The sequence below is a fragment of the Somniosus microcephalus genome, chromosome 6 (assembly GCF_052327205.1).
Source record: "Somniosus microcephalus isolate GS21.2 chromosome 6, FLI_Smic_1.0, whole genome shotgun sequence".
NCBI classification, from domain to species: Eukaryota; Metazoa; Chordata; class Chondrichthyes; order Squaliformes; family Somniosidae; genus Somniosus; species Somniosus microcephalus.
The window spans coordinates 108,850,524-108,865,928 of NC_140992.1; the positions used below are offsets into that span (position 1 = coordinate 108,850,524).

A 15,405-nucleotide genomic window follows, 5' to 3' on the forward strand; every position below is an offset into this window, starting at 1 on the left:
GCCGGGCAGACAGACGGAAGGACAGACAGACAGACAGACAGATCGATCCTTTTATATATGCTAGCTGGAGTGCCCAGCGGTGCCGAGGCTTTTTCGAGGGCATGTTGTTGTTGGAAGAGAGAGAGAGAGCGACTGGGGAGAAGAGAGAGAGAGCGACTGGGGGGAAGAGAGAGAGCGACTGGGGGGAAGAGAGAGGGCGACTGGGGGGAAGAGAGAGAGAGAGAGCGCGACTGGGGGGAAGAGAGAGAAAGAGCGAGCGAGCGATGGGGGGAGAGAGAGAGCGAGCGACTGGGGGGAAGAGAGAGAGAGAGCGACGGGGGGAGAGAGAGAACGAGCGACGGGGGGAAGAGAGAGTGCGACTGCGGGAAGAGAGAGAGCGACTGGGGGGAAGAGGGGAGGAAGGGAGAGAAGAGGGGGAGGAAGGGGGGGAGGAAGGGGAGAAGGGGGGCGGAAGGGGGAGAAGGGGGGTCACAAGTGGGAAAGGGGGGGGAGAAGGGGGGAGGGGAGGGGGGAGGGGGGAGGGAGCAGGGGGAAGGGGGGAGGGGGGCAAGGGGGGAGGGAGGGGGAGGGAGCGGGGGGAGGGAGGGGGAGGGGGAGGGAGGGGGGAGGGAGGGGGGAGGGGGAGGGGGTAGGGAGGGAGGGAGGAGGGGGGGAGGGGAGGGGGAGGGGGAGAGAAGGGGGAGCAGGGAGAGAACGGGGGCAGGGGGGAGAGAAGGGGGAGGGGGAGAGAAGGGGGGAGGGGGGAGAGAAGGGGGGAGGGGGGAGAGAAGGAGGGGGAGGGGGAGAGAAGGAGGGAGGGGGGAGAGAAGTGGGGGAGGGGGGGAGAGAAGGTGGGGAGGGGGGGAGTGAAGGGGGGGAGGGGGGAGAGAAGGGGGGAGGGGGGTGAAGGAGAGAGAGAGACAGAGGGAAGGAGAGAGAGAGGACGAGTGGCCCACGGCCGCAAATGGAGCCAAGCCCCAGGAACAGGCGTGAGTCGGCTTGAGGCTCTGAGAGACGGCCACGCCCGGTTGCCGGGGTAACCCTTCCCCCCCTTCCCCCCCTTCTGAGCCCCCATCCTCCCAAGCACCGGCCGCCCCGCCCCGCACTCCCGAGAGCCCCGCTCTCCGAGCCCCGGCCGCCCCGCCCCGCACTCCCGAGAGCCCCGCTCTCCGAGCCCCGGCCGCCCCACCCCGCACTCCGAAAGCCCCGCTCTCCGAGACCCGGCTGCCCCGCCCCGCACTCCCGAGAGCCCCGCTCTCCGAGCCCCGGCCGCCCCGCCCCGCACTCCCAAGAGCCCCGCTCTCCGAGCCCCGCCCCCCCGCCCGAGCCGGCTTCAAGACCGCCGAGCGGGGAAGAGAGAGAGACGCCACATTTCAGCTGCTGGCTTCCTGCGCTCTGTGCGTCGCCTGCTGCGCTCGCACACTGTGCATGTCCCGTGACCCTCGCGGCTGACGCCGTTGCCCCGGGTAACGTGACGGGGGGGATTGGGGGGGAGGAGCTTACCAGAAGCCGTGGGACAATTACCTAGCTCGGGCGTGGCTGGGCAGGAGAGGCCCAGGCTTTGAGGCCTAGGCTTTGAGGCCTTACAAAGACGGGGAAAGGTAGGAAAAAGAATCATCAGGTTAGAGAAAATATTTACAAATGAATGAACTTTTTTTTAAAACAATTTAATAAAAGCAATTATTTTTTGCTGGAAATGTAGATTTGAAAAGAAACACGCAGAAAGCGGGAAAAATAATGTAATCAAGATGGCTGACACTCACCTTGTTTCAAAACAATTAGGCCCGCCCACACAATGCACCGATTGGTCGACCGTCATGTCACCGAAGCATAGGATTGGTCAATCGTCTGTCACTCGACTCTAGGAGGGCCCGCCTGCACGCGCGAGAACCCGCCCCGCCACGCAACGATTGGTCGACCGTACGATTGGTCGACCTTAATGTCACTCTATGCTAATGAGCGGATAATGAGCGGAATTTTGAACGTTTTTTGGATACCGCAGGCGGAATTTTTGTGTGGCCGAAACGTAAATACGCTTACAACCGTTGTGGAATCGTACGCTTTCTTTAGATGTAATGCACTGTGTAGGTACGCTCTATAACTTGAGAGTGTATAGCCGGACAGACAGACAGACAGACAGACAGATCAACCGCATTTATATATAGATAGATAAGATATAGAGATGAATTGGCCTCAACTGCCTTCTGTGGTAGAGAATTCCACAGGTTCACCACTCTCTGGGTGAAGAAATTCCTCCTCATCTCTGTCCTAAATGGCTTACCCCTTACCTTTAGACTGTGACCCCTGGTTCTGGACTCCCCCGCCATCGGGAACATCCTTCCTGCATCTAGCCTGTCTAGTCCTGTTAGAATTTTATAAGTTTCAAAATGATCCCCTCTCATTCTACTAAACTCCTGCGAATATAAGCCCAATCGACCCAATCTCTCCTTATACGTCATTCCTGCCATCCCAGGAATCAGCCTGGTGAATCTTCGCTGCACTCCCTCCATGGCAAGAACATCCTTCCTCATAAGGCGACCAAAACTGCACACAATACTCAAGGTGTGGTCTCACCAAGGCCCTGTACAACTGCAGCAAGACATCTCCTTAACCGAGACTCTATCTTTGACGCGAGTATCCTCAACTCCATCCCGCAGCATGTTACCCGCCACCACCTCAGCACAACCCCAGCCCGGCAAGAGGTTGAAAAGGCCATCCGCCAACTGAAGAACAAGGCCTCAGGAGCAGATGGACTCCCCGCCGAGGTGCTTAAACATGGCGGAGAAGCAATATTAGCACAAATACACAAACTCATTTCTCTTATTTGGAAGGAAGAGAGCATGCCAGGGGATCACAGAGATGCCGTAATCGTGACCATCTTCAAGAAAGGTGAAAAGTCTGATTGCGGTAATTACAGAGGAGTCTCCCTGCTGTCTTTTTTTTATTCGCTTATGGGATCTGAGCGTCGCTGGCAAGGCCAGCATTTATTGACCATCCCTAGTTGCCCTTCAGAAGCTGGTGGTGAGTTGTCTTCTTGAACCGCTGCAGTCCGTGTGGTGAAGGTACTCCCACAGTGCTGTTAGGTAGGGAGTTCCAGGATTTTGACCCAGCGACGATGAAGGATCAGTGATATACTTCTAAGTCAGGATGGTATGTGACTTGGAGGGGAACTTGGAGCTGGTGGTGTTCCCATGCACCTGCTGCCCTTGTCCTTCTAGGTGGAAGAGGTCGCGGGTTTGGGAGGTGCTGCCGAAGAAGCCTTGGCGAGTTGCTACAGTGAATTTTGTAGATGGTACACACTGCAGCCACAGTACGCCAGTGGTGGAGGGAGACCAGTTCGGACCAGGGACCAGCGAGGCGGAGCCTGGTATAAAAACCGGTGCGAGCAGCGAGGCCCGACCAGTTCGGACCAGTGACCAGCGAGGCAGAGCCAGGTATAAAAACCGGCGTGAGCAGCGAGGCCCGACCAGTTCGGACCAGGGACCAGCGAGGCAGAGCCCGGTATAAAATCTGGCGCGAGCAGCGAGTTCGGACCAGGGGCCAGCGAGGCTTACCAACTCAGCAGCGGGGAGAGAGGTAAAAAGTAATCAGAGTGTGACATCACCAGGGAGCAGGTAAGTGATTGGTTGGTGAGTATTTCTCTTTTTTAAACTTTAACTCTGTGGTTTATAGTTGCTAAGGTCTTTCTGGTGTAGCGGGGACTGTTGGTAAACCATACAAGCGCCTTAGAGTTTATCTTTAATTGGTGGTAGTGAATTAATTTAAATTAATTAAAGGGTAAGTCATGTCAGGACAGCCCAGCCCCGTGTTATGCACCTCTTGCTCTATGTGGGAATTCAGGGAGGCTGCCTGTGTCCCTGACGACCATGTGTGCCAGAAATGCATCCAGCTGCAGCTACTAGCATATTGCGGCGCTGGAGCTGCGGATGGATGGGCTTTGGAGCATTCACGATGCTGAGAGGGTCATGGATAACACGTTTAGTGAGTTGGTCACACCGCAGGTAAGGGCTTCACAGGCAGAAGGGAAATGGGTGACCATCAGGTAGAGCAGTAGAGGCAGGCAGGTAGTGCAGGGGACCCCTGTGGCCATCCCCCTCTCAAATAGGTATACCGATTTGGATACTGTTGAGGGGGATGACTTACCAGGGGAAGGCAGCAGCAGCCAACTTCCTGGCACCAGGGGTGCTTCTGCTGCTCAGGAAGGGAGGAAAAAGAGTGGGAGAGCAATAGTGGTAGGGGATTCTATCATAAGGGGAACAGATAGGGGTTTCTGTGGCCATAGACGTGACTCCAGGATGGTTTGTTGCCTCCCTGGTGCCAGGGTCAAGGATGTCACTGAACGGCTGCAGGGCATTCTGAAGGAGGAGGGTGAACAGTCAGAGGTCGCGGTTCACATTGGGACCAATGACATGGGTAGGAAGAGGGATGAGGTCCTGCAGCAAGAATTTAGGGAGCTAGGTAGCAGATTAAAGTGCAGGACCTCAAAGGTTGTAATCTCTGGATTACTCCCGGTGCCACGTGCTAGTGAGTATAGGAATAGGAGGATAGAGCAGATGAATGCGTGGCTAAAGAGTTGGTGCAGGAGGGAGGGCTTTAGTTTCCTGGATCACTGGGCCTGCTTCTGGGGAAGGTGGGACTTGTACAAGTCGGACGGGTTGCACCTGAACCAGAATGGGACAAATATCCTTGCGGGGAGGTTTGCTAGCACTGTTCGGGGGGGTTTAAACTAAAATGGCAGGGGGTTGGGAACCTGAGCAGGGAGACAGAGGAAAGGGAAACAGGGATAAAAGCAAAAGATAGGAAGGAGAAAAACAAAAGTGGCAGTCAGAGAAATCAACGGTTTAAATCAAACGTGGCCACAGTAAATAATAATTCTAATAGGTCTAAGAGCGTTAAAAAAACAAGCCTGAAGGCTTGGTGTCTTAATGCGAGGAGCATTTGTAATAAGGTGGACGAATTGGCTGCGCAAATAGAGGTTAACGAATATGATTTGGTTGGGATTATGGAAACGTGGCTCAAGGATGGCCAAGATTGGGAACCCAACATCCAGGGGTATTCGCTATTCAGGAAAGATAGGCAAAAAGGAAAGGGAGGTGGGGTAGCATTACTGGTTAAAGAAGGGATTAATACAATTGTAATGAAGGATATTAGCTCTGATGATGTGGAATCTGTATGGGTAGAATTGAGAAATACTAAGGGGAAAAAAACATTAGCGGGAGTGGTATATAGACCTCCCAACAGTAAGGCGGAGGTTGGGGATGGCATTTAAAGGGAAATTAAAGAAGCGTGCAATAAGGGCACAGCAGTCATCATGGGTGACTTTAATCTACATATAGATTGGGCCAACCAAATTAGTAACAATACTGTGGAGGAGGAATTTCTGGAGTGTTTACGAGATGGTTTCCTGGACCAATATGTCGAGGAACCAACCAGAGATCAGGCCATCTTAGACTGGGTATTATGTAACGAGAAAGGATTAATTAGCAATCTTGTTGTACGAGGCCCCTTGGGTCGGAGCGATCATAATATGATCGAATTCTTCATTAAGATGGAGAATGAAGTAGTTGACTCAGAGACTAGGGTCCTCAATTTAAATAAAGGAAACTACGATGGTCTGAGGAGCGAGTTGGGTAGGATTGATTGGGGAATGGCACTCAAAGGGTTGACGGTGGATAGGCAATGGCAAACATTCAAGGACCGAATGGATGAGCTACAGAATTTGTTCATCCCAGTTTGGCATAAAAATAAAACAAAAAAGGTGACTCAACCGTGGCTAACAAGGGAAATTAGGGATAGCATAAGATCCAAGGAGAGGACATATAAATTGGCCAGAAAAAGCAATAATCCTGAGGATTGGGAGCAGTTTAGGATTCAACAAAGGAGGACAAAGAGATTAATTAAGAAAGGAAAAATAGAATATGAGAGGAGGCTAGCAGGGAACATAAAAACTGACTGTAAAAGCTTTTATAGATATGTGAAGAGAAAAAGATTGGTGAAGTCAAGCGTAGGTCCCTTGCAGTCAGAATCAGGAGAATTTATAATGGGAAACAAAGAAATGGCAAACCAACTAAATTCATACTTTGGTTCTGTCTTCACAAAGGAGGACACAAATAACCTCCCAGAGATGCCGGGGAACATAGGGTCTGATGAAAGGGTGGAACTGAAAGAAATCAGTATTTGTAGGGAAATGGTGTTAGGAAAATTGATGGGACTGAAGGCCGATAAATCCCCAGGGCCTGATAATCTACATCCCAGGGTACTTAAGGAAGTGGCCCTAGAAATAGTAGATGCATTGCTGGTCATCTTCCAGAACTCGATAGACTCTGGAACAGTACCCATGGATTGGAGGGTAGCTAATGTTACCCCACTATTCAAAAAAGGTGGTAGAGAAAAAGCGGGGAATTATAGACCGGTAAGCCTGACATCGGTAGTGGGGAAAATGCTAGAGTCTATTATAAAAGATGTAATAGCAGAGCACTTGGAAAGCAGTGACAGGATCGGACAAAGTCAACATGGATTTACAAAAGGTAAATCATGCTTGACTAATCTACTGGAATTTTTTGAGGATGTAACTGGTAAAATAGATAAGGGAGAACCAGTGGATGTGGTGTATTTGGATTTTCAGAAGGCTTTCGATAAGGTCCCACATAAGAGATTAGTGTGCAAAATTAAGGCACATGGGATTGGGGGCAAGGTATTGAATTGGATAGAGAACTGGTTGGCGGACAGAAAGCAAAGAGTTGGAATAAACGGGTCGTTTTCCGAGTGGCAGGCAGTGACTAGTGGGGTACCGCAAGGATCGGTCCTAGGACCCCAGCTGTTCACAATATATATTAATGATCTGGATGAGGGAATTGGATGTAATATCTCCAAATTTGCAGACGACACAAAGCTGGGTGGGAGGGTAAGCTGTGAGGAGGATGTCGTGAAACTCCAGTACGATTTGGACAGGTTTGGTGATTAGGCAGAAACATGGCAAATGCACTATAATGTGGATAAATGTGAGGTTATCCACTTTGGTGGCAAAAACAGGAAAGCAGATTATTATTTGAATGGCAATAGATTGGGAGAAGGGGAAGTGCAAAGAGACCTGGGTGTTCTTGTGCACCAGTCGCTGAAGGTAAGCATGCAGGTGCAGCAGGCGGTTAAGAAGGCAAATGGTATGTTGGCCTTCATAGCGAGAGGGTTCGAGTACAAGAACAAGGATGTCTTGCTACAGTTGTACAGGGCCTTGGTGAGACCGCACCTTGAGTATTGTGTGCAGTTTTGATCGCCTTACCTGAGGAAGGATGTTCTTGCCATGGAAGGAGTGCAGCGAAGATTCACCAGGCTGATACCTGGGATGGCAGGAATGATGTATGAGGAGAGATTGTGTCGATTGGGCTTATACTCACTGGAGTTTAGAAGATGGAGAGGGGATCTCATCGAAACCTATAAAATTCTGTCAGGCTTGGACAGACTAGATGCAGGAAGGATGTTTCTGATGGCCGGGGAGTCCAGAACCAGGGGTCATAGTCTAAGGATAAGGGGTAAGTCATTTAGGACAGAGATGAGGAGGAATTTCTTCACCCAGAGAGTGGTGAACCTATGGAATTCTCTGCCACAGAGGGCGGTGGAGGCCAGTTCATTAAATGTATTCAAGAAAGAGTTGGATATATTTCTTAAGGCTAAAGGGATCAAGGGATATGGGGAGAAGGCAGGGACAGGGTACTGAATTTAGATGATCAGCCATGATCTCATTGAATGGCGGAGCAGGCTCGAAGGGCCGAATGGCCTACTTCTGCTCCTATCTTCTATGTTTCTATGTTAAGGTGGTGGATGTGGTGCCAATCAAATGGGCTGCTTTGTCCGGGATAGTGTCGAGCTTCTTGAGTTTTGTTACAACTGCACTCATCCAGGCAAGTGGAGAGTATTCCATCACCCTCCTTACTTGTGCCTTGTAGATGGTGGAAAGGCTTTGGGGAGTCAGGAGGTGAGACACTCGCCGCACAATACCTAGCCTCTGACCTGCTCTTGTCTGCCACTGGGAAAGTCATCACAAGAATCCTCCTCAATCGCCTTCTCCCAAATGCTGATTCCGTCCACTAAGGGGCACGATAGACATGATCTTCACCGCGCGTCAACTGCAAGAGAAATGCAGGGAACAGCACCAACAGCTGTACATGGCCTTCTTTGACCTCACAAAGGCCTTCGACACCGTCAACCGTGAGGGACAAATTCGGCTGCCCTCAAAGTTTGTCACCATCCTCTGCCTGCTTCACGACGATAGGCAAGCCATGATCCTGACCAATGGATCCACCACAGACCCAATTCACGTACGGACCGGGGTCAAGCAAGGCTGTGTCATTGCACCAACGCTCTTCTCGATCTTCCTGGCTGAAATGCTCTATCTCACCCTCAGTAAGCTCCCTGCTGGTGTGGAGCTAATCTACAGAACAAATGGGAAACTGTTCAACCTCCGTCGCTTCTGGTCCAGATCCAAGGTCATCCCATCCTCTGTCATTGAATTACAGTATGCAGATGATGCTCGCATCTGCGCACACTCTGAGGTCGAACTCCAAACCATCGTCAACACCTTCACTGAAGCGTACGAGAGCATGGGCCTTACACTAAACATCCGTAAGACAAAAGTCCTCTACCAACCTGCTCCCGCCACACAGTACTGCTCCTCGATTATCAAAATCCATGACGAGGCCTTGGACAACGTAGACCATTTTCCATACCTCGGGAGCCTACTGTCAACAAGGGCAGACTTCGATGCCGAAGTTCAACACCGCCTTCAGTGTGCCAGCGCAGCCTTTGGTCGCCTGAGGAAGAGAGTGTTTGAAGACCAAGACCTCAAACCTAGTACCAAGCTCATGGTCTACAGGGCAGCAGTGATTCCCGCCCTCCTGTATGCTTCAGAGACATGGACCATGTACAGCAGGCACCTCAAAGCACTGGAGAGATACCACCAACACTGCCTCTGCAAGATCCTACAAATCCATTGGCAGGATAGGCGCACCAACATCAGTGTTCTCGCTCAGGTCAACATCCCCAGCATCGAAGCTGTGACCATGCTCGATCAGCTCCGATGAACGGGCCACATCGTCCGCATGCCCGATACGAGACTCCCAAAACAAGCTACTTGGAGCTCCGACACAGCAAGAGAGCCCCAGGTGGGCAGAGGAAACACTTCAAGGGCGCCCTCAGAGCCTCCTTGAAAAAGTGCAACGTCCCCACCGACACCTGGGAATCCCTGGCCCAAGTCCGCACAAAGTGGAGGAGAAGCATCCGGGAAGACGACAAACACCTCGAGCCTCTTCGCCGGGAGCAAACGGAAGCCAAGCGCAAACAGCGGAAGGAGCGCACATCAACCCAAGCACCCCACCCACCCGTCCCTTCAACCACTGTCTGCCCCACCTGTGACAGAGACTTTAGGTCCCGCATTGGACTCATCAGTCACCTGAGAACTCATTTTTAGTGTGGAAGCAAGTCATCCTCGGTTCCGAGGGACTGCCTAAGAAGAAGAAGAGAAGATTACAACAGTGATTCCACTTCAAAAGCGCTTCATTGGCTGCAAAGTGTTTTGAGATGTCCAGTGGTCATGAAAGGCACTATAGAAATGCAAGTCTTTCTTTATTAAATATATCAAGGAAATTTTTTTGAAGCAAAATTTTTTCAAACAGTTTTAAAATGCTGCCCGATTGCCTAATGTGGGATAGCTCTCCCATATTTGGCACATGTCCCCAGTGATTTTGAGTTGACCTCGGAGGGGAAAAAACTTCTCAAAATGGGTGCAATCGCCAATTGCGCCCAAAGCAGAAACTTTACCCCACATTTTTAATTTATTCTACCAAAGCAGTGTAGAAAGGTGAGCTGTAAAGCATTGTGAGGTACAGTGGGGGGTTGATAAACTCTTAAACCAAGAGCAGAGCTACCTTGAAGCTCCTGTGGAAGCAACCTTCCAATTCTAAAAGAACTCCCTCCTCAGGCACTGCAACATTGACACTGGTAAGCGATCAAGCGGCGGTGTGGTTGCAGGTGGCATGGGTTGTGCTTGTGATGGGGCTTTTTCACTTTGCCGGTAGTTTTGTGGTGCAGGAGGCATCGCCCATGTTTCGGCTACAGCTGCAACTTTTGATCTCAGAATCACTGGTAGTCAACTTTGGTGTGCTGAGAGAGGAATGCAAGGATTTGTGAATGGTTTTAATGATTAGAGCATTTTGGAATAGTTGTAGAATTTTTAAGACCTGTTGAACTAGAGGTTGGTGGGACGGGGGAAATTGCTGTGACACCTGCCAGTGTAATGTGGCCAGTGACCCCACCTGGGGCTACTGTTAGAAAGTGTGTCTTGGCTCGTGCAATTGATTTATTGGGCTGAATCTTAACTCCCAAAAACGGGTGGGTTGGGGTCATGTCAGAGGTTAAAATGCAATACATCTGGAACAGAAACCAAACCCACCTCGAACCCACCCAACTTCCGGTTGGTCATTTAAATATTATAATGAGGCTGCCAGCCTTCATTTTGGCAGTGATTCTTTTTATAACCACAGGCGGGCGGGTTTCCCAGGCCTCAGGAAACTCGGCAGCTGAAAGGAGGTGAGAAAGGCTGAATCCATGAGCTTAGTGCCTTTACAGCACTGCTTGTGGGCCAGGTGGAGCAGGAATGCTTTCTCCAGGCCCAACAAGCTACCCAGAAAACCCCACCCCCCACCCACGCCCGTGATCTGTCTGCTCCCCCCAACCACCATCGGACCCCCCCGATCATCATTGGACCCCTCCCTGCAATTGGGACACCACCACCCTGCAGTTGGGAAACTCCACAACACAATCGGACACTCCCCCCCAACCCCCCGCAATCAGGACCCCCTCTGCAATCAGGACCCCCCTCCGTGCTCCAGCCATCCCTCCACGATCTGGGCCATCCCTGTGATCCAGACTGCCCCCTCCCCCCGCAATCCGGACCCCGCCCCACCCCACAATCTCTCTCACTCCCCCAATACCTGTTCTCGTAGGCTTCAGCCTTGTGAAGCAGGCTTTCCGCCCGAAAGACCTCCAAGCCTGTCAATCAGGTTGCCTCTGGGCGGGAACCCCACTTAAAGGAGCCCTGCTGTTAAATTCCGCAGGACATGTGGGGAACCTGTTTTTCCAGGTTCCCTGGCCCCCCAACACAGAACTCGCCTCTGGGCTAAAAGCAAGGCCATTATTTCCAAGCAAAGCAGCCCTTTAAAATTTCAAATGTGAAACACGGATTACCACCACCCACCCACCTCCATCCCCACCCACCCACCCACTCACGATTACAAAAGCCCCTTTTCGCTGTGACTGCTTGCATGGCCAAGCCTAAACACCGTCCCGCTACCCCTCCACTGGAGCCGCACTTGTGCACCTGATGTTACAGCCACCCATGCACCTAGCCAAAGCCTGTGGCCTGCGGCACCAAATTACACATTGCAGAGAACATTGAATTACTCTACAGCAGACAAGATCAAATTACACATTCCAGACAAACTGTTGGGTGGGTCCTCCAAGGGGACCAATCAGAAATCTGGTCCAGCCCACTGGTGTTGCAAATAGACGCAGCCTTTTGCACTTTTTTTTTTACCTCTCTCTTTCTCGCCTTCAGCTATATTTCTCTCCTCCTCAAAGGCATGAAGCCATAACTGCTTGTCTGGGAGACACTTTGTATATAAAAGTTTGGTCTGCACATCCGCCATCTTGCTTTTAAGTTTGATAGCATTCTTGACCTTGCAGTCGAATTCTGTGTCTTTTCCATCTTCCATATCCACCACTATGGCATGGTCTATGTTGATTGTTTCCTTGTAGTACAGCATGTTACGCCGTAACAGGTCCTGTGAAATGTGCCAAAACACACCTGATTAAGTACATTATCAGTTTTAATCCATTAAGCCACCATGTCATCATCCAACTTTAATTTTGCAACAATCGGCAATTCGCTCAAAATTGTGCTAGTTTTCTGAATTGAATTTTTTTTTCAAGTTTCCACTAAAATCCATTTGCATATCGCCAAATGTAAAATCTTCCATGAACTAGTGCAATCGGGGAGCATTTTTTGAATGTAATTGTTTATTTATTTTCTTGCAGTAAAATATTCCTTGATGTATTTAAGAGTGGTGACCTGGTGCGGCTTTATTAATATGGCTGAAAATGGGTTTATTACAAAAACAAGCATTTTTAATCAGTGTCCAGTCTACCGCCTGTGAGTAAACCAATTTCAAATAACTGAAAATGACTTTAAGAAAAGCCACGCAGAACAATTTACTGGTTTCATTAGAGTACAGTAGTCAGTTTCATAGTAAATTGAATATTTGTTCATATTTAAAAGCTTTTAAATGTATCTATTAGTGTCCTTGTGCTTAAAAAAAGCTTAATTTTAAGAGCTTCCTCGAAGGCCCACAAATAGGCGCAATTTGCGGTAACTCGCCATGGTAATTAATTCAATCTGCTGCTTTGTGCTGGACGTAACTTGCGCTCGGAATTCCTTGATCTTTTGCACTGGTTTGTCTGATTTTGGCTGAATTGCGCTGGAAGAACCTAACAGAAACTCTACCCCATAGATTTAATTTTCCTCAGCCATAAGACATGCACTAAACCTATTTTGCTTCTGCACACTGTGCACTACTAATGAAGACAGTTATGATGTATCCATTACTGCTTCACATTTACATTTCCTCCTTCTTGTTCCTGCATTACAACAGTGCCTACACTGCAAAAGAAGCACTTCATTGGCTGGTAAGCGCTTTGGGACGTCCTGAGGTTGTGAAAGGCGTTATAATTGCAAGATCGTTCTTTCTCTCAAATGTGGCAATCGGCTTCCTGTTCACTACTTGGAGGCACGGTATGGTTATGTTGCATGTTAATCCAGAGGACTAGACTAATAATCTGGATAGGTGAGTTCAAATCTCACCATGGGAGCTTGTGAATTTGAATTCAGTAAAGTAAATAAATCTGAAATAAAATAATATCAGTAATGGTCACCATGAAGATGTCGTATTGTTGTAAAAGCCCTAAATGGTTCACTAATGTCTTTTAGGGAAGGAAACATGCTGCCATTACCTGGTCTGACCTATATGTGACTCCAGTGCCACACAAAGGCACACCCAGCCCAGTCAACCCTGCAAAGTCCTCCTCACTGGGGACATGTGCCAAATATGGGAGAGCTATCCCACAGACTAGTTAAGTCATATGAAATAATGAAAGAACAACTTCCATTTATACAGCACCTTTCATGCCCAAAGTGCTTCACAGCCAATGACATAGTTATACTCACAGAATCATACCAATCAGTGCCCCAGACTCCTTCATAACCATCCCTGGGTCTGTGCTGCTGGTGGGACACTAGATGTGATGGCACACTGGTGTACAATCAGGAGTGAGGAGCCCTGGGAGTCCTCAACATTGACTCCGGATCAATGTTCCCCCATAATTTATTTTGGCCCGCGCAGCCCCTTTAACAGGTTGCGCAGCCCATTCAAAAGTCTGCACATATGTGTTTTTTTCAAGTTAAAAGCTGGTTCACCGGCTGGGCAGGACCCCCTAGAGCGCTGCATCACCACGCAACTTAAAGGGAACATTGCTCCAGACCCCACGAAATCTCATGGCATCAGGTCAAACATGGGCAAGGAAATCTACTGCCTACTCCTCCATGTTGAACACCACTTGGAAGAAGCACTGAGGCAAAGGCACAGAATGTACTCTGGGTGGGGGACTTCAATGTCCATCACCAAGAAGGCTCAGAAGCACCACTACTGTCCGAGCTGGCCGAGTCCTGAAGGACATAGCTGCCAGTCTCGGCTTGTGGCAGGTGGTGAATGAACCAACACGAGGGGAAAACTTGCTTGACTTCCTCCTCACCAATTATGACAGATGCGTATGTCCATGACAGCATTGGTAAGAGTGACCAACACACAGTCCTTCGCATGAGGACACCCTCCATCATGTTGTGTGCTAAATGAGATAGATTCAGAACAGATTTAGCAGCTCAAAACTGAGCATTCATGAGGCACTTTGAGCCATCGGCAGCAGCAGATTTGTATTCCACCACAATCTGTAACCTCATGGCCCGGCATATCCCTCACTCTACCATTACCATCAATACAGGTCACCAACCCTGGTTGACTGAGGAGTGTACAGTCCAACAACATCCTGGCTGTAGTGCTGAAGACTTCTGTTCCAGAATTAGCTGTGCCTCTAGCCAAGCTGTTCCGGTACAGCTACGACACTGGCATCTACCCAACAAAGTGGAAAATTGCCCAGGTATGTCCTGCCCACAAAAAGCAGGTCAGATCCAATCCAGCCAATTACCGCCCCATCACCCTACTCTCAATCATCAGCAAAGTGATGGAAGATGTCCTCAACAGTGCTATCAAGTGGCACTTATTCACCAATAAGCTGCTCACTGATGCTCAGCTTGGGTTCCACAGGACCACTCGGCTCCAGACCTCATTACAGCCTTGGCCCAAATATGAATAAAAGTGTTGAATTCCACAGGTGAGGTGGGGGCGACTGCCCTTGACATCAAGGCACCATTTGACCAAGTGTGGCATCAAGGAGCCCTAGTAAAATTGAAGTCAATGGGAATCAGAGGGAAAACTCTCCACTGGCTGGAGTCATACCTAACACAAAGGAAGATGGTTGTGGTTGTTGGAGGGCAATCATCTCAGCCCCAGGACATCACTGCAGGAATTCCTCGGGGCACTGTCTTAGGGCCAACCATCTTCAGCTGCTTCATCAATGACCTTCCCTCTATCATAATGTCAGAAGTGGGGATGTTCACTGATGATTGCACAGTGTTCAGTTCCATTTGCAATTCCTCAGATAATGAAGCAGTTAAGCAGTTTGTGCCTGCATGGATAACATCCAGGCTTGGGCTGATAAGTGGCAAGTAATCTTCGTGCCACACAAGTGCCAGGCAATGACCATCTCCAACAAGAGTGAGTCTAACCACCTCCCCTTGACAATGGTATTACCATCATCAAATCCCCCAATATCAACATCCTGGGGTTCCCCACTGACCAAAAACGAAACCAGCCCCAGAAATACTGTGGCTATAAGAGCAGGTCAGAGGCTGGGTATGAGTGACTCACCTCCTGCTTTTCCAGCACCTACAAGGCACAAGTCAAGAGTGTGATAGAATACTCTCCACTTGCCAGGATGAGTGCAGCTCCAACAACACTCTAGAAGCTCAACACCATCCAGGACAAAGCAGCCCACTTGATTAGCACCCCATCCACCACCTTAAACATTCACTCCCTCCACCACTGGCGTACCATGGCTGCAGTGTGTGCCATTTACATGATGCTCTGCAGTAACTCGCCAAGGCTTCTTCGGCAGCACCTCCCAAACCCGCGACCTCTACAACCTAGAAGGACAAGGGCAGCAGGCGCATGGAACTCCATCCCCTCCAAGTTCCCGTCCAAGTCA

The 15,405-nt window shown here is 49.9% G+C and overlaps 1 protein-coding gene across 1 annotated transcript in view; it reads right to left on the bottom strand.

The window, feature by feature from the left end:
• The window catches only part of LOC147115979 (rho guanine nucleotide exchange factor 9-like), a 59,242-nt gene that overhangs the window by 23,975 nt on the left and 19,862 nt on the right, over nucleotides 1–15,405 (bottom strand). The window contains exon 4 of the mRNA XM_085990659.1: nucleotides 11,567–11,813. Within this exon, the coding sequence (XP_085846785.1) occupies nucleotides 11,567–11,813 (247 nt within the window). The remainder of the gene's footprint in view (nucleotides 1–11,566; nucleotides 11,814–15,405) is intronic.